This window comes from Podarcis cretensis (genome assembly GCF_951804945.1).
Source record: "Podarcis cretensis genome assembly, chromosome: 2".
Classification (NCBI taxonomy): domain Eukaryota; kingdom Metazoa; phylum Chordata; class Lepidosauria; order Squamata; family Lacertidae; genus Podarcis; species Podarcis cretensis.
Window position 1 is genome coordinate 81334509 of NC_137171.1, and position 23749 is coordinate 81358257.

Consider the following 23749-nt stretch of genomic DNA (forward strand, 5'->3'; position numbering starts at 1 on the left):
AGAAATTATGCAAATCAAGCTTCTTTGGTGGCTCATTTCTGTTGTTCCCATAAACATGCCCTTAGATTTCCTGCTGGATCAAACAGGGAGATGACATAGCTCAAAACGCATGGCCGCTGATTCCAATGGCACCCTATAGTGAATTCCCACCCCAGCTCCATAAGATACAGTAGAAATTGTATCCTGTATCTTGTATCCTGTGGTCATCAGGTTGTTTCCTGAATCAATAGTTGCCAGTCACAAGGGCATAAATCAAAGCATCGTTTGGGGGTGGGAGGAGGAAGAGCCTCAACTAAGGGTTACCAAAAGAGGCTACCTTTTGTCCAGCACCTGGGCACTGCCAAAAGCACTGCATGCCTCAGAGTTGCACTTACGCTTGTACTATAATCCAGGGCTTTTAGTGCTACAATTCCAGACCTCTGGAATCAGTTACTAGGTGAAATTAGGCAGATGCATACATAGCATGGGATGCGGGTGGCGCTGTGGGTTAAACCACAGAGCCTTGGGCTTGCCGATCAGAAGGTTGGTGGTTCAAATCCTCGCGACGGGGTGAGCTCCCGTTGCTCGGTCTGTTCCTGCCAAGCTAGCAGTTCGAAAGCACGTCAAAGTGCAAGTAGGTAAACGACGTTTCCATGCGCTGCTCTGGTTTTGCCAGAAGTGGCTTAGTCATGCTGGTCACATGACCCGGAAGCTGTCTTTGGACAAACGCTGGCTCCCTCGGCCAGTAAAGCGAGATGAGCACCGCAACCCTAGTCGTCCGCGACTGGACTTAATGGTCAGGGGTCCCTTTACCTTTATACATAGCATCTTGAAGCTTAGGCAACTACTGAAGACATTTTGAAGGCTTTCCTTAAGATGATCCAGTCATTTAATTTAACCGATTGAATTTTCAATTGAAAAATTAATTGTAGAAATGGTTTTATTAAATTTAGTCTGCATTTTACCACTCATTTTATCTTATTGTTGAATGATTTGATATATTTTGACTGCAAAGCTGTTTATAATTATCTGTAATAAATTAATAGCACTGTGCTATTGTAATTTTTTTTTTTAAAAAAAAGGGACGCAGGTGGCGCTGTGGGTAAATCCTCAGCACCTAGGGCTTGTCGATCGCACGGTCGGCGGTTCGAATCCCTGCGGCAGGGTGAGCTCCCGTCTGCGGTCCCAGCTCCTGCCCACCTAGCAGTTCGAAAGCACCCCTACAAGTGCAAGTAGATAAATAGGTACCGCTTTCTAACGGGAAGGTAAACGACATTTCCGTGTGCTGTGCTGGTGCTGGCTCGCCAGAGCAGCTTCGTCACGCTAGCCACGTGACCCGGAAGTGTCTCCGGGCAGCGCTGGCCCTCGGCCTCTTAAGTGACATGGGCGCACAATACTAGAGTCGGACACGACTGGCCCATACGGGCAGGGGTACCTTTACCTTTTATTGTAATTTTACATTTCTGGGGTCAACAGGAAGCACTGAAAACATGCTTGAGGATTGTTTCTTTTTCTGTGAAAAAGAGAATTTTATAGGGGCTTAGGATCACAAGAGAGCATACAAATCAAGACGCCGTACAGCAATTTTATACTAAAAGAATAAAGATTTTTATTAAGCATTGTAAGTTGCATTCAATAGCCTTCAAATACACCACACCACAATCCATCTACAACCAATCAAACCCAACAGTAGTTCATTCTTGCACAATCCATGAGTTGGGGCAGAACTCCCTTCAACTTACATTAAGATACCTACTTAGCTCTTGCGGGCAGGGAATGGGGAATTACACCTCATTTCTGATCACTAATGTGTGATGAAGAGCATCAGGAGAATTATATGAAAACAAATATAAAGAAATGATTCTGATTTTGAAGTACATTAAGTTTGGAAACACTAACAAAAACATCAAAATGATACAGGTATATTTGCTTATACTAAATTCTTGATGGGAAAGTTCTCAAGAACAAGCCATTTGTTTCCTGCTACAGAAGGGGGGTATTTCTTGAAGATCAAAGCTTTTTTTTGTTTTTCCACAGAATTTCATATTTGCTAATATGAAGGCATAAAACAGCAACAGAGAACAATAATGCATACAGCAATGAGTACACCAGGGTAACGTTGATATTCAAAACGGCTAGATAATTTTTTTGTTTTAGAATAAATGCAACAGAGGTCAATAATCACAAAATTTTAAGGTTAGAGCAAGATCAGTCAATGACTAAACATAGTTAACATCTTTTATAGGACTATTACTGATTATTAGCTTTTTTTTGTTTTGCAAATGGGCACAGTACTTGTAAGAATGGAAGAAAGAGGACAATAACATGCATAATATTAACTACACACTTTAAAAATTATGAACCATGCAGAAGTTTAGCTCAAATAGTAGTACTAATGGTCTACGTCTGATTCAAAACCACATAGTTCATTGATCACGGATGCATGGTATTAGTCACAAAAAGTATCAGAACACATTGTGTTTGTTTTGAAAAGGTCATTTGCATCTTCTATGATTTTAAAGTTAAATCCATTTTACCTTGCTTGTAAAGTATGTATGATGTATATTTAAAATCAGCAGAACTCCAATATTACTCTATAATTTTTTTTTATTTTGATAGTTTGCACATTTTAAACATAAAAAGAACCACATCAACAGTGATGAAATTTAAGAAAAGAAAGAACTGTGGTTGTGCCTTTCCCCCCCATAATCATGAAATCAAAGCCTTAAAGAAAGCTTTGTGACACAGTAATGCAAAATCAAATATAATGGCATACATATGGTGCCAAATACTAAAAATTATATTTCAAGCTATATATACTGAAAGACTGCCAAAATTTGTTGTTGTTTTTTTAATATATCTCAAGAAACAAAAACTACGAGCTTTTGTCATAACCAGTTTAAACTTTGTGTATACTTCATTTTAAGTGCGGGAGTCAAATGCTCTTCATTCTCTTTCATTTTTGTTGTATTGTAGCATTTTGACTACAACTGGTTAAAACTAAAAATGTGTTCTTTAAATCTCTGACATCCAAGAGGGATCCAAATTTCCAAAGTCCTCATTTTTCTCTTACGGAAAGGAAAAAATGTACGTAACTGTAGGCTCTCTTTCTTTCCAGATATTCCTAATCCTGACCCTTCCAACATCCTTCACCCTCTATAAAAAATAAGTTTACTCTTCTTTTTTTAAGACAGTGGCCTCAAGAGTATCATCTTTATGGCAAACACTGTCTGCATTTAGTGCATTTAAGTGAGGATTTGTATTGCACGTTTTAGAGTCATTACTCAAGGCACTTTCAGACTGGTTGGAAGCCCTGACGTCTGCTGTACTCCCATTCATCTGGGAGGCTGGTTTCTCCTCGTTCACTACTCCATTTTCAGCCAGGGATCCTGCTGAAGACACAATAGAGGACTTGGATTCCTCTGATTTTGACTTAAGTTCTTTGGCCACTTCTTCTGCTGAAGCAGCATAAGGAGGTTTGCCCTATTTTAAAATAAAAGAGAAGACAGGTGGGTTATAAGTACATAATTTAGGTAGGGCAGTATTGCCCTTCAGAGTCCTTGGCTCAGCATGGAGAGGAGACAGCAGCTACTTTAGGCCTCTCCACAGCTGCTCTGCAGAGTTAAGCCATAATATGCCTTAGCATGGTGTCCAAATCTGCACTCCTCATGGTTAAATGCTCCCAGACAAACCAGAAGCGGTTAACTACAGTGGAACCTCTACTTACAGACGTAATCAGTTCCAGGGGTCCGTCCGTAAGCTGATCTGGGTCGCTGATAGAAGCGTCGTTGTGTGCAGGCGCATTCGGCAGCAGCACGCTTCTGCGCATGTGCAGACGGCAGAAGCCGCTTCTGAATGTGTGCGAATCGCGGCAAACCTGGTATTTACTTCCGGGTTTGCCGCAGTCGCAACTTGGATCAGGCCCAAGTAGAGGTGGTCGTAAGTAGAGGTTCTACTGTATAGAACAAACTCTGGTTACAGCTCAAGGTTTGAAAAGAGGTAAGCTAAGAGCTGGGGTTTAACTGTCAAGGTAGGCTAATGGGGAGGCTCTGGCCTATGGACCTAATTAAGCTGCCAGGCCTTGCCAGTTGGCCCACATGGCTGCTTTGACCAAGCCACACACACATGCCCTCAATGATGTCAGATATACGAGGCAAAAGGGACTACAGATCGGCAAACAGCGCAAGCAAAGGAAAGCAGGTCACGTGACATCCTTTTGATGTCAGGTGACTTACTGACAGGCGGGCTTCCCCACCTCTAAGTTGGCCAGTGGGTGAGGGCAAAGTAAGGATCTGGTTCACTTGCCAGATCCAGTCTCCCAACCCTGTATCGCCCTAAACGGTTTATTGTCGTGCAGCAAAGGAATGACTGGGGAAGAGCAAAGCAGCTGCAATCTCATACACACTCTCTCTCTCTCTCTTATTCACACCAAACCACATTTGGCTGAGCAGTATATGCAAACTGGGCCATGCTCCTCTGGTTTCTTACTGCAGTAAAACAAATAGCTATTAAAGATTAGCACATTTGTTATGACATAAGCTTTTAAGCTTCAGATGTGTGAAATGGTCTTGAGTCCATAAAACTGAAGGCCACCATACATGTGTCAGTCTCTTTATTCTTTTTACTGTGAGAGACTAACTTGGCTATCGCTTTGGAAATTACTGTAGATGCCATGCGAGATTATTTATTTTCCTTTATTGGATTGACACAGCATTTACAAATATGAACTAGAAATAAAATTTCAAAAACTCACACCTAGGGCCTGTTGCCCTATTCTTCATGGTCTGAAGAGCCACTCTGGATTAAGGAGGGTGCTGACCAGTCACTTGGAAACTGTTCAGCAAGTTAGATTTCATTTTAAGAAGCAAGCGACAAATCTGGCCAAATCACAGCCTGCTGGCTCCCAAGGAGAAGGCTGCAGATGATTCTCTCCTCCTTGGCAGTTTGTGCTCAGGGCAGCCAGCAGCTAAAGCAAGTTTTGACTTTGTAGGCTGTCCAAACCTGGAATTGTGATTAAGCTCTGTCCTCCTTAACCACAATCCTGGATTTGGATGGCATGCTAAGTCGAATCTTGGCTTAGCTGCTGTGCCAGGCTAAGCTAAAAGGACTGGTGGGGAACAAAGCAGCTGCAATCTCATTCCCAAGAGCCAGCACACTTGAATGGTCCCCGTAAGTTATAACTTGGCTTGCCATGACATGTGAATGGTGGCACACAACAGCTGAATATCACCCATAATTAAATATGATAACAGTTTAGGTATCTGAATCACTGATTAAAAGCATGCCAATCCTGACATCAAAATGTGGAAAAACCCCACCCCCAATTACGTCGTTCACCCACAGCTCTTTTGCAGAGCAAATGTAAGGTGTCTATGTAAGTGTACATATCCACATAGACATCACTTACACTGCCCTTTTTATTATTCCCCTTCTCCATCTTGAGTTGCTTTATATATGTGACCCTTTAAGTACAGATACGTATGTGAAAAATTAGTTTTATCATGCACTCCTGACAATCTCATCTGCTTAATGCCAGTATATTATATTACAAGACTTAATTTAACATCCAGAACTGCTGAGCAAATGGAATCAGAGTGCAACAAAAGCAATGGGAAAATGATGAAGTAAGCTGACCATGCTGGCAGTAAACCCTATTACCCTTTTGATTACTGAGCTAAAACAAAAGGTGTGAGTTGCAGATAAAGGAGGGATTCAGCATCAGCTTGGCAGGGGGAACTATCTTTCCCCCTGCTCTGGGGGTTCTCCTAAGCCCCCCTCCACCCTGGGAGCCAATTTCAGGGAAAGAAGAGTAGGGGAAATGGAAATTCTTTGCACAGGACTTCCGCTGAAGGGGCTCCTTAGGGCAAATTGTGCCCTATGTTAAGAATTAACCTCTGAAAGAGGTGAGTGCAATTCACAAACTCCCCCCCCCCCCGATAGGGGAAAAGGCAGCAAAAAAACAAGTCAAATTAAAGGCCAATATAATTTAGTTCTACGGTCATATGGTTTTTTCATGCAGTCTTTCCTCCTACTTCCATGTCTATAGTTAAATTGGTGTATACATGATTGTCACCTAAACTCATGTTACCAAAATCTTTTCTGACTCTCAGTTTCGTAAATGATTTCTCCCAATACCTGAATTGTTCCCTGGTTCTTATATGCTCTCCCATAGTATCTTCCTCCTCTGCCAAACGTTCTTATCACTGGAGTGGAAATAACTCCTCTTGGGCGTCTGCATTGAGTGAGAAACAAGTTAAAAACACATTTAAACTTTAGATATGTTTCTGTATTTTTAATAGAAAAAAAGAACGTTTCCATTAAAAAAACCCCACAGCACAGTCTTTTGGTCCTCACAATCAGAAGGCTGGTTCTCTATATCATTAAGAAGGTTCTCGAAATATTTATTTTTTATAATGTGAAAGTTGTTCAAACAAATGTTTCTTCCACTTACATTCTGGCAGTTGCTGTGTAAAGTACCAGCAAACCAAACACTGAAAACTGGTATGAATAGAAGTCAACACCTATTCCGCCCCCCCGCCCCCCAATTAATCCTGCTGCCAAGTTTCAAATATAATCTCTTTAGTAATTCTTAATGCTCGGAAGTTAACATTTACTAATCTCATACTAGTTTAGCCTGTACTGATCCATGTTTGTTCTTCATTGCCATTTTTAAATAAACTGCTTAACCAAAGTACCTCTTCCTGTAAAATGATCAACACCTTATATGCAGCAGCTGCCTTAGAAAAATATAAGTAAAAACAGGCAACAATAGTGAATGAATTATATGTTGAGATTTGGTTCAGATCAATGGTCAACATGAAAGATATTAACTATTATATATAGGTGATATAATTATAGCTAACTTCCCATTAGGTAAAATCATTTCTGATCTTTTCAGAATGTCTGACCCACATTCATTTTTTACACCCAAACTTTCTGAAATAAAAGATACAATAATTGCCCTTTTCTGTACTTTAATAAAAGCCAGCTGCCACTTCTTTTGCCATTGCTAAATTCCAAAGTCAAACCAATATTAATTTAAGATTTATTTCTGCCTACCCTCTTGTGGGCCCTCCGACAGAAACCACCTGCAGAGGAAACGGCCCTCTCCCTCCACGACCACGTCTGCTTCCAGCCCAGTGGCCAACCACAGTGCCAGCTATTTCGAGTTTCCCTCCCTGAGAAGGAATAGGTTGGACACCTGTACAAAGATGAAAAGAGAGGTTGCTATTTGCAGCTACAATTCAGAGAACAGAGTACATGGACTTCCAACTTTCCCTGAAAATACTGCTTTCCTTCCAAAGACTGGGTTTTCATGGCACATTCAGGCACGAAGGATTCTAAGTTTTGTATTAAGATTCTTTTAATTTATTTAAAATGGATTGGATAGTCCTTCCTGGGGGTAACGTTATCAGCATCATAATTTACAATAATCTGACGAATGCTACATTTACAATCTACACACCCCTGTTCAAGATTAGATCCCATTGAGATTATTGACCGTTTTGCACTCATTTTTTCCAGTTAGATTCAATGGCCTCAGCATAACCAAGACCACAACTGGATACTGGGTCCCAGAGGTCTCGTGGCACCTTCCCAAAGCTGGGTAAACCTGCGATCGCAGCTGTACGCAGGTGGGGAAGGGGAACAAATAAAGGAAGAGTGGGTTTAATCCAGTCTCCAATTGTTCGTTTGTTTATTTCCTCACACCATGCACAACTGTGATCTTGTAAGTAAAATAAACAGTAAGATGCGAGTTACCTGCATGCAAAGAGAATGCCAGAAATCCCCACTTTTAACCACCCCAGATGTGTTTTATCTTTTAAAAACTCAGGGGTAGGGAGAGAACCTTCATTACCTCTCTGTTCCAGAATATGTCTCAACTCAAATTCAAGTGTTCACGTGTGAGTATTTACAAGACATAATCAAATCATTCCCAATAATCTATGGGATAAATGTTAGCTAGATATGACTGATAAAGCTGATAGCAATGAAAGGGTTTAAACAGATAGAAGCAATGTGGTTACAAATTAGGCCCCAGCGTTAACATACTAATTACTACAGCGCTGGCGAAGGCAGGGAAGTACATTCTTCTCTATACTGTACAATCAACTCTAATAGTACAGCAGCTGCTTCATTGGGCTTCAGAGAGCCAGAAGTGTCAGTTACTAGCTAAAGCTCTGATGTTAGAGAGCTTGCAGGAATTTGTTGGAAGTAATTAAAATGCGGGGGGGGGGGGGGGCTTCCTGTTCCACTATTTTATTAAGGAGGAAATTGGGGAAAACACTGTTCCCTTCAGAAATACATGCCCAGCTTCTGAAACGTGAACACCTATGAGCTACTTACAAATAAAACATCAGCAGTGTTTCCTGCTACTTTTATCCTGCAGTTGATTTCAAAACAAGCAAAAAAAACCCCAGTATTGAAGCGCATGTTGCCTTTGAAAAATTGTTTGTCCAAGAATTGGAAACAAACCTTTAAAAGAATACGTGCATTTTACCAGGTGTGCGTTTAATTTTGGAGGCGAGAATGTGACTCCTGTAGCATGTCACAGAGTTCTGAGTAACAGGCGTTAGTGAACAACGTGACAGCAATCCGGGGGGGTAGGTTGTACAGCAAAATGACAGCTGCGTTTGGTTACAGGAGAGAGGGATGAAGAGAAAGCGAGGAGGTCCCTGTTGAAAAGTCTCAGACCAGGGTGAGGTGAAGAAGGCTACTGCCGTAAGATGTTAAGAAAAGGGGTTTGGTATAATTACCGCCCTGAAACTTGCTAGTCCTGTTGCCGTCATTGCCAGAGAAGGCTCCGGAGTGTCCTCCTGCAGCAGCCACCCGGAAGGCTCGATAAGCGCCTGTTGCAACTGTTTCCCCATAGGGGCCTCCAAAGCCATAGACTCCTGTGAGACCCAGGGGAAAAGAGACAGGGGGGAACCGTGAAGGGGAGAGGGGACATACAGGAGTTCCCCCGAAAAATAAGCTCTTGACCACAGTTTCCTTCCAAAAGCACAGGGCTGCACATCTGAGAATATGCCAATTTAGCACCCAGGAGCAAACATGAAATTGGTGAACATAGAGAGTTTGTCAACCATTTTTTAATTTACAGTTGACCGCCTGTTGTACAGGAATTCTTCAACAGGAAGAAGATATGGACCCTATCCACCATTTTGGACCGTTGGCTTGTATGTCACTTTAAGTAAGTCATTTTATAAGGAGATCACGGCAGTTAAACATACACCTTAAGACACTAATGTGATAATGCAACAGACTGTACTGCAACATATTCTACTGAATTTATACTGCCTCCACATCGTGTCAGCGATATAAATACCAGACGATATTTCCCAGTTGTCAAACATACATAAGTATGAACTTTACATCAAGTATGACAATGCAAGGGGTCTCCAACCATTCTGGGTCATATGTGAATTGTTGACGAGTACACCCTCACTCTGGTTGCCTCCCCCCCCCCCCCCCGCCCATGGATAACACACCCTCCTCATAACCGCTTCCAAACAGATAGACCAAAAGTGATGCTTCCTTTTGAATTTCCTTTATTTTATCTGGGGGCCTCAAGAAACCACCATTGCATTAAAGCTTGCAATGGTAGACCATAGAACTCATTGGTATCCTGTAAAACTCAAGGATCTGGTGGTCCACAAGTTACAGGGAGCACCAGCTGACAACCCCCCACCCCAGGTTTTCAGTTACTCAACACACAATGACAAATGCCATGATTGTTATAGATGGTAAGCATGCTTATGTGCTAAACCATATAAATAAGGAAACATATCCCACAGTACTGCGCTATACAAATAGTATTATCATTATGCCAATAGTGATTATTATTTATTAAATATGTTAGTTGCTTTACCTTGTCCAATTCACCTATGTCCAAGGCCACCCAAATAGACTTAGAACAAACCAAACAAACCTGCCACCCAACACAGATACATCAAAACTAAGGGGGAAAGAGAAATACATTTAAAACACCCCACCCACTTCTAAAAGGCCACAGATAGTTAATGGCCAAAGGTCTGGTTATAGAGGAAGTTTTTGCCTGATGCCTGAAGATATAGAATGAAGATATAGAATGATGCCTGAAGATATAGAATGAATTAGGCAAGCCTGCCTAATTATACTAATAACATTGTCAAAATTTATTTTGGATGAAATGCTACATGTTAACAGTGACACATGCTTACCAGGAAAGCCTCTGCCTCTGCCCTGAGGTGGTGGAAGTGGCCCAAAGTGCCGAGGGTATACAGAACCTGGATAAAAAGGCATGGCAGGCGGTGGAGGAAAAGGAAGTGGATGGTTCTGCCGGGAGAAATTTAAGCCTTCGAGGATGCTCTGGCGCATCTTTTCAACCTTGGCAGCTTGTTCAGTCTACAAGGAAAAAACACACAGCACAAACACATTTGAATGACAAATGGAGGTGCCTCTTGGTCACACCCCTGTTATGGCCAACGAGTCTTCCTTCTCACAGTTCACAGGAAGAAGATCCAGCCCAGCCCCATGTCTGGATCTTTGAGTGGTGACAGAGGAAGTATCTTGAGAAACCAACATATTTCTTACTGTTTATTCCAGAAAGCTAAATATTCTGACTGACCCCTTCTAAATTCAAATATGCTATTCTACAAAACCATTTATCAATCAAGAATCAACATCAGGTCTTAAACACATAAGCATAGTATTCTGCATTCAAACAGGCCCAGGATCTTTAGTAGGATAAGGTCAATACAATTTGTCAAGCTCTTTTTATTTATGCACACGAACATATGTTAGATAAAGTATGACTCACCAACCTTTTGACTTAACAGCCTTCCAAATTAAGTCAATCTAATTACCAAATGTGATTTATTTAGTTAAAGTAAGCATTCTATTTTATTTTTTACCAAACGGATTTGCAACTGACTAACTTGACTCAAAACTAGTGAAATTTCCATAGGCATAACAGACACCTGAGGAGCGAACATACCTGACCATCACAGAGGTCAATGAGAGGAACTTTCTCCCGGGTTCCTTTGATGAGCTTGGTCTGGAACAGCTTCCCATCAAAGTACATCCATGGACAACAATGCTCCCAAGGAATCGGTTGCCCACAAGCATCATTTGCAAACAATGCCATGTCAACACCGCTCATAAACAATGCTGACAGCTGAATTCCTCGAGGATCTAAATTTTCAATCTTTGAAGACAGAAAATGAAACCGCAGTTTTCTACCAGCTGTACCAAGTTATAGGCTTCAAGCACACTTATTAAGAGCTTATTACTGAAAGAGTACAGGTAAAGCCACATGATCTTGCACCTGCTAGTTAAGTTAAACTTGCTTAAAGCTCGTTAAAATAGTCTGCCTGTGTGTAGTCAAACATTTCTCTGTATCTGAAAAATGTGCCCATTGCAGACTATTTAATACAAATGCAAGTAAATTGCAGATAACTGTTTTTCAAGACTTGACCACTGTAGAAAAGTAGGCTATTTAGAAAACTCTGCTTCTTCCCCTTCTGCTTCCTAGATTGTCTGTGGGGAGAGATAAGGCTTGCAGGCCCCCTCATTCACAATAGGGGTAATGAGTGGCCATACCTAGAGATTCCACAGTTAATTTGGGAATGCAATCTATTTGGAAATGCTTTTAAAAAGCCATATAAAAAAAGGACTTAGGTTTGCCATGGGCACAGGATTCTGCACAGTCCTGGGATCAGTTTGGCTGTTCCACTTCTCCCTGTGGCAAGACAAGCTAGAAAAGGACCACCCTCACTGTGTGGTGGCATGGGGCTGGGAGAGAAAAAGAATGTCCAAACAAGTTATGAGTAAGAAAATATTTAAAACAAAGCAACCCCATGAGAAATGAATGTATTGATTAGCAGAAAGTACTATGGAAATTAGAGATGCAGATCTTTATTAATCCAGTTAGTAGAATAGCAAACACCCGCAGTAAAGGTTTAGGCATATCACTTCTTACCAGTATATTTAGCTTTAAAAAAAGAAAAAGAGGTCCTGCAACAAAATGTAACACTTTTGTCCAGGGTTCTGGCCACTCTATTCCATTTCCCTTCTCCCTGGTTTCCCACCCTCTTCCCTGAGTTCAGCATTTTGTGTGCACTGAGCATGCACGGTCCGCAATAGGCTGTTTCTTCTTTTGTTTTCTTTGTTTTTTGGATAGTGAGATGGGCTAGAGAGCCATGATGGGAGGTATACCTCTCTAAGGAAGTCTAAGTTGGTAGCAAGAAAGCAGTGGGCAGTGATGGGGGGACGGACCGGGGACCAGGAAAGTAGAGAAGGCGAGGAAAGGAAAGCAATAGACAAGGCAAACAAAAACAATGACTCAGAAGATGCACAATTAGTTCCATGAAATAATTAAAGATATATTGGTTTATAGCTGACACACAGGGGTTCCACGGGAAAAAGAGAGAATCAAGGAAAGTGATATATTCTTGGGAAACCCTTTATTACAAGTTTGAAAGCTACAGATGCAAAGGAAATAAAATACCAAGTAAAGAAGTGAATAGATGATATCATAATTACGATGAACAAGTTAAGAGTTCACTTGGAGTTGAAACCAGAACCCCTTCTCTCTCTCTCTCTCTCTCTCTCTCTCTCTCTCTCTCTCTCTCTCACACACACACACACACACACACACACTTACACTTGCATAACACACGCATATGGATTAAGTTAAGAGTACTGACAAAGAAATGGGATTGCATGTATTAAGTATGGATTAAAAGCCCCACAGAAGCAAAGTTCTAAAGTCACCTTTAGTTCCTGTAGTTGGTCAGGTTCATATAGTTTTGGAGATAAAGCTTGAGCCAGGAAGGCATCAAGTTCCTGGCGACGAAGTATCCGAACCCCAGGCCATTGCACCATATATCTGCAGAGACAGACAGCACTGAATCAGCATTGCTTGGAAAGCTGTGGTACCATTACTTATAATTTCTGCATATAGGAATTGAAAGTCAAACAACCACATGGAAATTATATAATGACATAACAATACTTGGCACAAACCTGCAAAAAGTTAGCACTTAAAAGTCCCATTATTTTTTTAATTGGGAGACATTTACATTCAATTCTTAATTCTGCTATTGAAATCAATGAAATTAAGAAGTGCTTTACAGTATGCTTCTTAAGCTAGCATTGTGGCAACAATAAAAACCCTGGTGTATATTAGATCAGTAAATTTAATACGAAAAATTCAAGCACACTAAGCTTGGAAGAGCATGTAAAACTACGTCATCATAGAGATATTATTAATGCTCCATTAAATTAGTTAAGCCATATGGTTTGCATTCACTTGCCAAAGTTAAGGGCAAGACACCTGGGCTTGAATCCTAAGATTTTCTCGCACTCGTGCAACAGGGATGATCACCACTGATGCTGCCTCTACCTGCAGATCTCCAGCCCCATATCCCAAGCCACTCCAGACTACCTAGCCCTCAGGAACAAATTTTGAGGTGGTGCAGCAGGCTGAAAAGGAAGAGCGGAGCCATGAAAAACCTGTTCCAGGAATGAGACTGGAATTGCTAATGGGAGGAAACCTCTGTCTTTAAATGGATTAAAGCAGGGGGCTATCTTGTGGCTCTAGATGAGTGTTTATCCTACACAAAAATCCAGTCAACGTACTCACCGTAATACACAACAGAGCACCATAAGGTGAGTGGGCACATTAGATGGGTTGAGCATTGCTGGTGTGTCTGACCTCATACAGGCCAAGAAAGCCCTCATTCGTCGATTCTTGTCCTCTACTGCCTTCCCCAGCCACAGTTTCTTCAAATTGGGACAGGTCCATTCCCTAAATGCAAGAGCTTCTACCAACTCAGGAGTCTGGGGGGACTTTCCTTTGTAAGCAGCCCATTCCTTAATTATCACTGGTGAGACTACAGAATGAAAAAAAGGAAACCAAATACTTTCAACTTCTGTACACATTTACCAAGGCTGAAATTCAGCCAGCATATTTAAGCTACTCATATACAGTTTTATTTGCATGGACAACACTTGATAATTTTTATATCTCCCGGATTTCTATGAAATGCATTAACACCTAAGTTGAAATTGTAGGTTGGTGGCTGGATATGCCATTGGACGAGTCAAATGCATTGAGAGACAAGACTTGGTTCCTTCCACCTCTGATTCTACCTGATCTTGGAAGTTATTGTAAGTATGTTGGCCTGAATTCTAAGTTTCCATTTGTGAACAGAATACAGCTTTCCTATCCACTTCCTCTAAATCTGCTTCTGGAAGAAAGGGGATACTAGAAAAAAGTATGGGATATGGTACAGGGGGCAACAGGTAGAGGGGAGTTGGTGCGAACTGTTATCACCCCTTGTTTGAACAGAAAACTAACCTACAGCATCCAAGTCAGCTCAGACAACCCCCTCATTTATGTGGGGGCTACAGGATGAGACATCGCGTGTGTCAGTGAAATTGTGTATATTTGAAACCCCATTGAAAAAACCTGCGAACACCCTGTTCTGCCCCTTTTTGTGATGTTTTCGGGTCACTTCCGGGTTTGGTGCAAGGAGTGTATGCACAGCCGTGCACATACTGAACGTATGTAAATGGGGGGGGGGTGTTGCTTGTATGTATTTTCTTAATGAAGATTTGCAAAGGCCAAAAACAAAGGTGAAGCTTGGTTAAACAATATTGGTGCATGATCATTTCTGCATTCTGTAAGGTTCTGCTTCTACCTTCAGGCTTGATGCTTTTATAGGACTTGTACAGTATGCCAAGCACTACTGCCATCTTGTTACGCTCTTTAAAACTGCAAACCAATATTGAGATCAAAATGCAGAAGACAGAACTCTTACCTCTGCCTTCTGGGGAGTATCAGAAAAGCTGTTTTCTGAAAGCCAGACTAAGGCCAGAACTACACATTCTGTAGCCTACTCACACTTGGAAACCCAGGCCACTGTTTGCCCTCTGCAAAGCAGCATTGGAGGGACCACGTGCAGATGAGGAGTGGGGGGCAAGAGATGGGGTGCTTACCCCTTCTGCCCGCTTGTCCCCTGCCAGGTTTCCAGAACAGTGTTTTCATCTCAAATGGTATGGTTCCTTCCCACTCAACACAGGCAATGGCAAAAGATCCCATGCCACTCTGGTGTGAATTTGGTCTGAGTTGTATCAGAAGAATTAATTTCAGAGGACCTTGTGCAGGACATGTTTCCAGTGAATTGTGTCCAATAGGTGGACATTTATGCACGGTACATATTCAAGCTCTTCTTGTCCAGCTATGCTGAATACAAGATACTAAACGTTAACAGCAATACTGGGTTCAGAAAAGATTTCATTTCACAAGTTAGATGGTTCTGTAATTCCTATTTTGTTTTATTTAACAAAATGTATATACTGCTTTATTGTACAAAATCCTCTAAGCGATTTACAAAAATATAAAATAAAATATTCTCTATAAAAAGTTAAAAACGAATGTTTTAAAACATTCAAAAGGTGATTAAAATCAATAATAGCTAAAAAAACAAACAAAAACTGAGCACATGTAACTTCTACATGTCTGGATAGGGTTGCCTAAACAAAAATGTTTTAAGCAGGCACCAAAAAGAATAATCCAAAGATGCCTGCCTGATGCCAACAGACAGGATTATTGAGACTTAACTCATTATATTTCTAGTAGTTTTATAGATTTTGACATATCTGCAAGAAAAAACCCATGTTTGGTGCTGTCCCATCAAGGTTATTGCTTAACTGTGTTAACATTCAGGATAGAGGCCTATTTTACACAAAATACAACCTAACAATGCACTTAGTTCAATCCTCCAACACACTCACTTTTTAAAGTAACCCAGAAGTCACTTCAAAACTGAATTCATAATATGATAATTATATATAAATTTTCCTCCAACAAGGTTGGGGAAGAATGAAATATTGTATTTCAGCTACAGATGTTGTCTTTTGCTGCTACTATTTTACAACTGCATTAGTAAGTTTTAAGATTTGTGTTTGTAGCAAAATTCAAAGAACTGCTGTTTAGACTGTAGTATAAAAGTGGTATATAAAGCTTTATAAGGAAATGCTGACTGTTCAAACATTATACGAAGCTTAACTAATTTTGGATGATATCTGAATTAACAAATCCATTTTTTAATCAGTCAGAAATCCATTAATTAGAAATTACAGTTATACTAACAATGATAGTGATGTCTGAACTGATAAACCATAGCTGTGGCCATTGTTTCTCCTCCAGAATCTTTTAATTGCATTCTATCGGTTGTATCCAACACTATGAGAATGGATTTCTGCTCGCACAACAGGACTTCTTCCTCTTCAACCCCAATGACTCCCCCAACCCAAATTTACTCCTGAGGCTCTGGAGCAGATTTTGAGGGTGCATGGCAGGTGACAAGGGAGAGGAGGAAGGGGGAAGTTCCATTGTACAAGTGGAGGTCTGTTGCCTACATGGAATATGTAAACTGCTTTGAGGTTATAGATGATGAAGCGGTATATAAATCCTGTTTAAATAAAATAAATAGATAACATAGGAGGGCTGAACAGATGAAAAATGAAAGCAGTCCAGTAGCTCTAAAACATAGATGCCTATACGTTTGGCTCAAACTGGACACTCTAAAACATGGCTGGTGCAAACTATAGTTTGGTATGATGTCCGAGCTCAGCCAGCAATAATAGTAGAAGGCAGATACATACATTCTGGAGGAAGTCTGTTCTTTCTAAAGGCAAGCCTCTCAGTTTTTTTCCTGCTTTCTGCCAAACTGAACAGGACACCGTAAACATACTGACGAACTGGCCTATAAAGAAGAGCAGCAGGAGGCAGGTCTTTGTTTGCTTCATCTTCAATAGAAACTGCAATTTTAATTTCACCCTGTACATGAACAAAATGATTAGTAGCATACAAACTCTTGCAGATTCCAGCATTAGTAGTAGTAGTCTAGCTCTCAGCACCTATTAGCTACGATAAAATGCACAATATAAAGAAACCACTCTGTGTTAAAGTCTTGGATACATTTTTCATAATAAAAATAATTCAAGACCTAAAATCTCATTGGTTGATTAACTGATTCATTTTTTATCCAGTGTTCAGCCTGAGGACAGTTGCCTGGAGGACTTATTGATGCTGGTGCACACCAGTCATGAGAGAAGCACACTGAGATCAAGGTCCTAAAAACTGTAGACCTCAGGACCCACTGATGAATAATGGGGAAACAGGGTCTCTTCCACTACTGTGGAAGTACCCTCTTTATGTCATTTGGGTCAAGCCCAGCAGGCTCTGTTGCCAGACATGAATAGGTTGATGGGGCAAGAAGTCAGAAACGCTATTAAATTATTTTAACATATACACGCTACAGAATCTTGGGAGTGCAACAGCAGAAGGCATTCCAGTGCATACAAGAATCTTCACATCTCCCCTGATCCAAACAGATGGTTGGTATGGCATTTCAAAGGGAGGGGGGGGAGTTCTAAACATTTTTAGAAACCCCAGGAAAGGAAAGCTTTAGAAGCACCAGGGCTTCGGCTATGTTTGCACTAATTAATTAAAAGCAAGGGACAACAGCAAGCGTTCACCAATCCTTTTAGGATTCTGGTGCTACTTAAAACTCCGAAAACCTTACCTTGGTTAGAACATGAAAGATGTAGGGATACATTAACCCCTTTTTGTGTCTGTGCTCTGCCACTCTTAATACTTCTGGTGCTACAGGTGGTAATGGAGGAGTGGTAATATCCATATGGTTCCTGGTGGGCATTGACAACAGACATGGGATTTGTGCACTATTGACTTGGTTCCCTTTAGCTTCAGCTGCCTGGTTTCCTGAAGAAACAGTAGAGGAACCTTCTGCCTGTAATAGACATAAAAAGTAATCTATAACAGGAAAATCTTCCTCTAGCTTTAAACGTGGAAGCTTTGCAACTAAATATCAAGCATCTCTAAGAGAATTTTTGAAAGTAAAATTTGAATATACTTGCAAATGAAGTTAAAAGTCATATATGCATGCATGCACAGAGCTCATTGCCCTTCAGGTGTCAAGAGCTTTTCAAAGGGGGTTGGACTCGATGGCCCTTGTGGTCTCTTCCAACTCTATGATTCTATGATCACCTTACAAAAGCAGTTTTTTATTTTTAGAAAAATCACAGGATTCAACTGTGCATATAAAGTCTAATCAGCACAGGCTATAGTGCTAAGAAGGACTCTACCTTTGTTTGGTCTCCTGGATCCCCACGTCCTTGATTTTCTGATTGGGTTCCTGTTTTCTCCCAGCGCAATTTGTTCCCACCAACATGACTGGGGGAGGAAAGAATGCCACACTACTTTTATTTTCAGAATTATAATTCAAAGGTACTGTTAAATAGTATCAAGATAAACACAACCCCCCCTTGTGTATTTGCAGTTTGTTTCCACATTCAATTCAAAGTGTTTTTTGACCTTTAGCACACCTTCATGGTTTGAGTCGAGGGCACCAGGGATATCATGTTTCTCCACATGCAACTGCCCATGTGCTAAGGTTTTCAGCAAAGGTCCTTTTCTAGGTTCGCTTCCACCTGGAAGCCTGTGGTGCCAAAATACTTTCTCCAGGACGTCTCATCTGGTGCTTAACACTAATGTCAAGTGCTACACAAAGAGCTTTTCTGTTTCCCCAGGCATTTTAATTTGGCTTAAGTGCAGCTGTTCTTTTAGAACTGCTGCTTTTAGTGTACTTGTTGTATGTTTTCATTATATCATATTATTTCATCTTGGATTTTTGTAAGCATCCGTGGGAATTTATTAAAAGGATGGAACAAAAATAAGATTGTTGCATAAGTTTGTTGTTAGGGGTGATACTTGCACCCTAAGTTGTGTAAAGTTGACAGGTGAACAACCACTTACCTGATGGCCTATGGCAAGTAAGAGTAGTCTCCAGGGGACCAGGCAATGAAGTTTTATATACAGTGGTACCTCTGGATGTGAACAGGATCCATTCCGGAGCCCTGTTCACATCCTAAGTAGAACGTAACACACAACTGCACGTCTGTGGGTCGTGTTTTGCCGCTTCCGCGCATGACATCATTTTGAGCGTCTGCGCATGCGCGAGCAGCCAAACCCAGAAGTAACGCGTTCCGTTACTTCCGGGTCGTCACGGAGCATAACCTGAAAACGCTCAGCCTGAAGCATATTTAACCCGAGGTATGACTGTATATTCAAAAGAGCTCCCCCGCCCCTTTTAGGTGAAAAATGGCTAACATAGGCACATGCACATACCAGTAAAAATTGGGCTACTAACCTTCTAACTGATATAAACTAATTTCTGAAATAAGTCTTCACTCTCTTTAGCCAACCAGGGGAAATTGGGAAGCCAAATACTGTTGCCTCTGCTCTCTACCTATTTCACAAATCAATCATTTTAAAGGATCCGACACTTAACATTGTCTGGTATGAGCTTATATACTTCCTACCCTGCACATCATACACACAACTAATAAACATTGTTGTAGCAAAAATTTAATAACCTCTACATCTTGGCAGATACAAGATTAGTTTACTTTTTTAATTTTGCTCATTTATCTGAAAACATTTCTGTGCCACCAGCATTAACAAAACAAAGACAAAATACATTACAATTAAGTAGATCACATCAACTGAATATAGAAACAACAGCAGGTGCAGGAACATTTCCGTGACAGTAAATTCAAAGACGCTACTAGCAACTTTCTTGCTAGAAACACATGATGTACTTACTTCACAGTGCCGCCACTGCCTTCATCATTGTCTGAAGATGATGATGTAGAAGAGGCAGGAAAGTATGTTGAATCCACATGATTGGGGCTCCCACTCTGAGCTGGGTTTATTGGAGAGGATCGTTCATATAGTGGTGTATGTTTTCCTTCATGAGGAATGTTGCTGTAGTTGTTCTGCTCAGAAATATTTTTCCCACCTGCATCCAAGGTGATGGCTGGTTCCGAGAGGCTATAGGGATATGGACCCTGACCTTGGGTATTACCTTGACTAGACATATGCTGGGCCTAAAGGGGAGGAAAGTATATCATAAATTATAGCTGCTTCTTCATAAATCAGAGCAAACCGCTCATAACTCTATATATGTGCGACACACATTTCTCAAAAACAATTGAAGAGTGCTGGTGGGGAGAAAGAGGAAAAAGCAGAGTATACTTGCCACATGTTTTGCTTGGAGAGGGGTCTGTGGAATGTTAAGCATCTGAGCAGAGACATACGGTGGCACTATACCCGGCATTCCAAATTGATTTGGTCTGGCTATTACAGGAAAAATCAAAACAAATTCAGTCTCATGCACAGCCTGGCCAGAGTTGCATTTTAGGTGAAACCTCAATAGGAAAAAGTAATCATGTAAGAACAAATGCCTGATATTAGGCTTTTGTTCTTTAAAGCTTTGACCTCATTTCCTATAGTACAGGTTACTTCAACACACACTGACTGTCAGTTTTGTTTCATTTTCTGCCTCTCTCAGGAGACACATTCACTTCCTCCTAGTCTGATCATTTATTTTTTCTTTCCACTATCTGTTCCTGTTCTGTTTATGTTACAGTCACTCCCACCATTTTAGTATCCATTGTTTACTTTCTATATCCCCACAGAACAGGAAGTGCAGCAATTTTAATTCTGCATCCAGTTCTGAAGTGGTTTGTTTTTAATATCCTCAGTTCGTGCGCAACACGCAAGAACAGAAGAACAAATATGAAATCTTTGAAGTCTTTTCTCACTTTAACCAGGATACTCTCTCAGCAACAAGTTATTAAGAAGTCTTTTTGATTGGTAACACGTTTCTCTCTGTCGGTCAGAAATCAAGACTTGAAGAGAGTCAGGCACATGAAGTTGGATACGTCATGTAAGAGGAAACCAAGTTCAAACAACACTTTACAGCCATTAATATATCTGCTTTCAATTACTCTAATGAAGACTTGTTATGTAGGATTTCTCCAGAAGAGAGAGAACTGATATCTATATGTTACCCATCAACCTGGGAGATAGAAAAGTAAAACTAACTCAAATATGTACCATTTTGACAAGATAGCTTATCTCAGAATAGGTAGGTTATTGTGTGGCTGTCTTGGCGTAAAAAGGCAAGTCTTGCAGCACTTACTATTCTGTGTGATCAAGCCCAAATTATTGTGATTTCCACAGCAAACTGAGGTGAGGTGACATCACTTCAGAAGAGACAAAACCCACAGATGGGGAGCTGACATTTATCCAGATGGTGTTTTGCCCCAGTTCCAAGCATTTTCTATTTTAAAAACTATTTCGCTAATGCAACAAATGTTACCTTTATTAAAAGTTCTAGTTTTAGATTTCCATATGGTTACATGTGTAGACTAGAACAGTTAGTTATGACAAATGACCACAGTGCTCTTCTACCTCTTTATTTAATAGGGCTGTACACTGCATTCAGACAAATTCCAAAGCATAGAGGAATGCCTTGTCAGTGGTAAATCAGGATTTGTACGAGACACCAAGGGTGAAGTGGGGATCCCTGGAAATGCATCACGGTAGCTCATCAAAAAAGGCATTTTAAAAAACCCTACAGGATGTGTGTCTGCTGAATGCTAAAATAGTATATCTATGCTTATCATGAAACCAGAGTGGAATGATGGGTCAAGCTGGAATTAAAGAGGAAAAAGTTTATATAGCCAATTTTTTTAATTTTTTTTTTTGCCTTTCCAATAGCTATCTGGGTGGTGAGCAGATTGAATGAACCCAAAGCTGAACTGGGCACCCTATAAAGCATCTTGGATAGAAGTGGGCTGTTTCCCAAATCAGGGGCCAAACTGAATAATGTAGTTGGTGCACACCACTAACATTTTCAGAAATAGTTAAGACTAGTCTCAGGATTTGTGTATAATAATCTGATGTAAAACTTATCCAGGATAAAATTAGTTGTAAGTTCTTTAGATCTTGTTTTGGAAGCAAAATTCACTTTGCTGAAAGGAATTTCTGCACAAAGAGACACACTGGCACATATGCACACTCTCTCTTACACACAAGAACATTTCAAAATAGGATGCTATCCTGGAGGAGAAAAGCAAGCAATAACCTCACCCAAGAATCCCCCTTTTAACCGGCTGCATTTCCAAATCTGCATCAAATATTGCCATATACGTGGCAAAGAAGCGGTCAGAGCAGAGCTTTCCAAACTGTGTATTGTGACATTTTAGTGTGTCGGCTACAGTGTGTAGGTGTGTCACACAAACACTCCCTGAACTCCTCCCAGGGTTAGTTTGCTAGTAAAACTGGATTACTGCATCGCAAAATGATCCATGTCTAAAAAGTGTGCCACCAACATGAAAAGTTTGGAAAGCTCTGGGTCAGAGGCATGAAACCACAGAGAAAAGGTCCACAGCAGACAATGACCATGTCTGGGTGCAACACTGGCTTGAGCACTCACACTCTGCTCCCCCAGTGGGGAAGCAAACCACAGACTAGCTGGCTTAATGTTATGTCCAAGCCAGAGTTTGCGACTAACCACAGCAGAGAAGCCAACATCTGCTTGTGCACAAGCTAATCTGCCAATAAGTAACATCAATTTCAACTGACCAGAACTTCTCTGACAGCCGCGAGTAGAACACTTAGAGCAGACACAAGAGTGCCTGCTAGGTACCACAGCTGGGTCAGATTACCTACTGATCCAGGATATCAAAATGAAATCTGACTGATTCAATAGGATAAATGTTGTACGATTTCTCTATTGTCTCCCATCTCCTCCCTGGTGTAGTCATCTCCTACTGTTTAACCAAATTCTCAGTATCATACTCAACTCAAAGCAAGTTTCAACACTTACCTAGGTAGTGTGGTGGATGAAATGGCATAGGCTTATTGGTTGCTGAATAATATGCAACTGCTCTCTTAAATCGTTTAACCTTGTCATCCGTTCTAGACTGAAAGACATATTAAAAGCTTTATTAAAATTACACACACATGAACTAGTATTCTCATTTCTCAAACCTTTATGGGCATATAGACAAGATTGCAGTAAGATTCAGTACAATAAAATCTCTCATCAAAATCTACATCTAACTATTAAATTAAGGTTGTATAACATTCACAAATCTTCACTGTATGTTGCAGAAACCTGACTACTATCTCCATCTTATCCCTATCCTGAGTAAACGTAAGGCTAACTTACATTCATCTGAATGCCACTCCCCGCTAACAAAAAAATCAGTGCACAACTGATGCATGTGCAGTGCAAAAGAACATGCACAACTGATTTTATATGACTCTGTCCTCAGGGGCATAGTCTCTCTGCGAGTGGTATTTTATGGAATCTCCCTACAGTATTGCCAAAGGTGGCACATTCAGTCTTGCTAGCATGTATGCCCTGTGTTGATTCAGGTTGGTCCAATGGGAGATAAGTAGCTACTGGCTCCTCACATCGCACCATCCCTAGACTTGCACAGAAGCTGTTCCTGATTTTACTACTAAGTTCTTGAAATTCGTTGTCTAACAATCTGCGTTTAATTATCTCAAATGCAGGATTTTCTGATAAGCAGTACTGGGAGTCTAGAGAGATTCCTATCTGTTGTTTTCCCCCCTCCATCCCTCTTAACCATCCCGATGATTAGTATTCAGCTAGTATGGTCACAACACTACTGTTAGGTTCAGGCCTATAATGCAACCACAACCAAAACTGAAATGTTAGTAGCCATGCTTGTGTTACTAAAAGTCTTTGGTGTTAACATTGCCAATAAAGCTGTACCTGGTATTATGGAAATTTACAGAACCCAAAAAAGCAAACCCAAGTTACACATCCTTGGACATGACAATGATGAGAGAGAATAGTGATAGGCAGGCATGTGCACA

General features: G+C 40.8%; 1 protein-coding gene across 1 annotated transcript in view; it reads right to left on the minus strand.

The window, feature by feature from the left end:
* Positions 1 to 1563: 1563 nt before the first annotated feature.
* FAM120A (family with sequence similarity 120 member A) overlaps positions 1564 to 23749 on the minus strand; it is a 50498-nt gene continuing 28312 nt past the window's right edge. Inside the window, exons 5-18 of the mRNA XM_079964981.1 lie at positions 22728 to 22824; positions 20091 to 20188; positions 19655 to 19938; positions 18136 to 18223; positions 17556 to 17780; positions 16633 to 16807; positions 13604 to 13853; positions 12733 to 12847; positions 10955 to 11164; positions 10179 to 10362; positions 8736 to 8873; positions 7039 to 7180; positions 6115 to 6211; positions 1564 to 3462 (exon numbers count right to left, since the gene is read on the minus strand). Of these exons, the coding sequence (XP_079821107.1) occupies positions 3151 to 3462; positions 6115 to 6211; positions 7039 to 7180; positions 8736 to 8873; positions 10179 to 10362; positions 10955 to 11164; positions 12733 to 12847; positions 13604 to 13853; positions 16633 to 16807; positions 17556 to 17780; positions 18136 to 18223; positions 19655 to 19938; positions 20091 to 20188; positions 22728 to 22824 (2415 nt within the window). The 3' untranslated portion in view covers positions 1564 to 3150. The remainder of the gene's footprint in view (positions 3463 to 6114; positions 6212 to 7038; positions 7181 to 8735; positions 8874 to 10178; positions 10363 to 10954; positions 11165 to 12732; positions 12848 to 13603; positions 13854 to 16632; positions 16808 to 17555; positions 17781 to 18135; positions 18224 to 19654; positions 19939 to 20090; positions 20189 to 22727; positions 22825 to 23749) is intronic.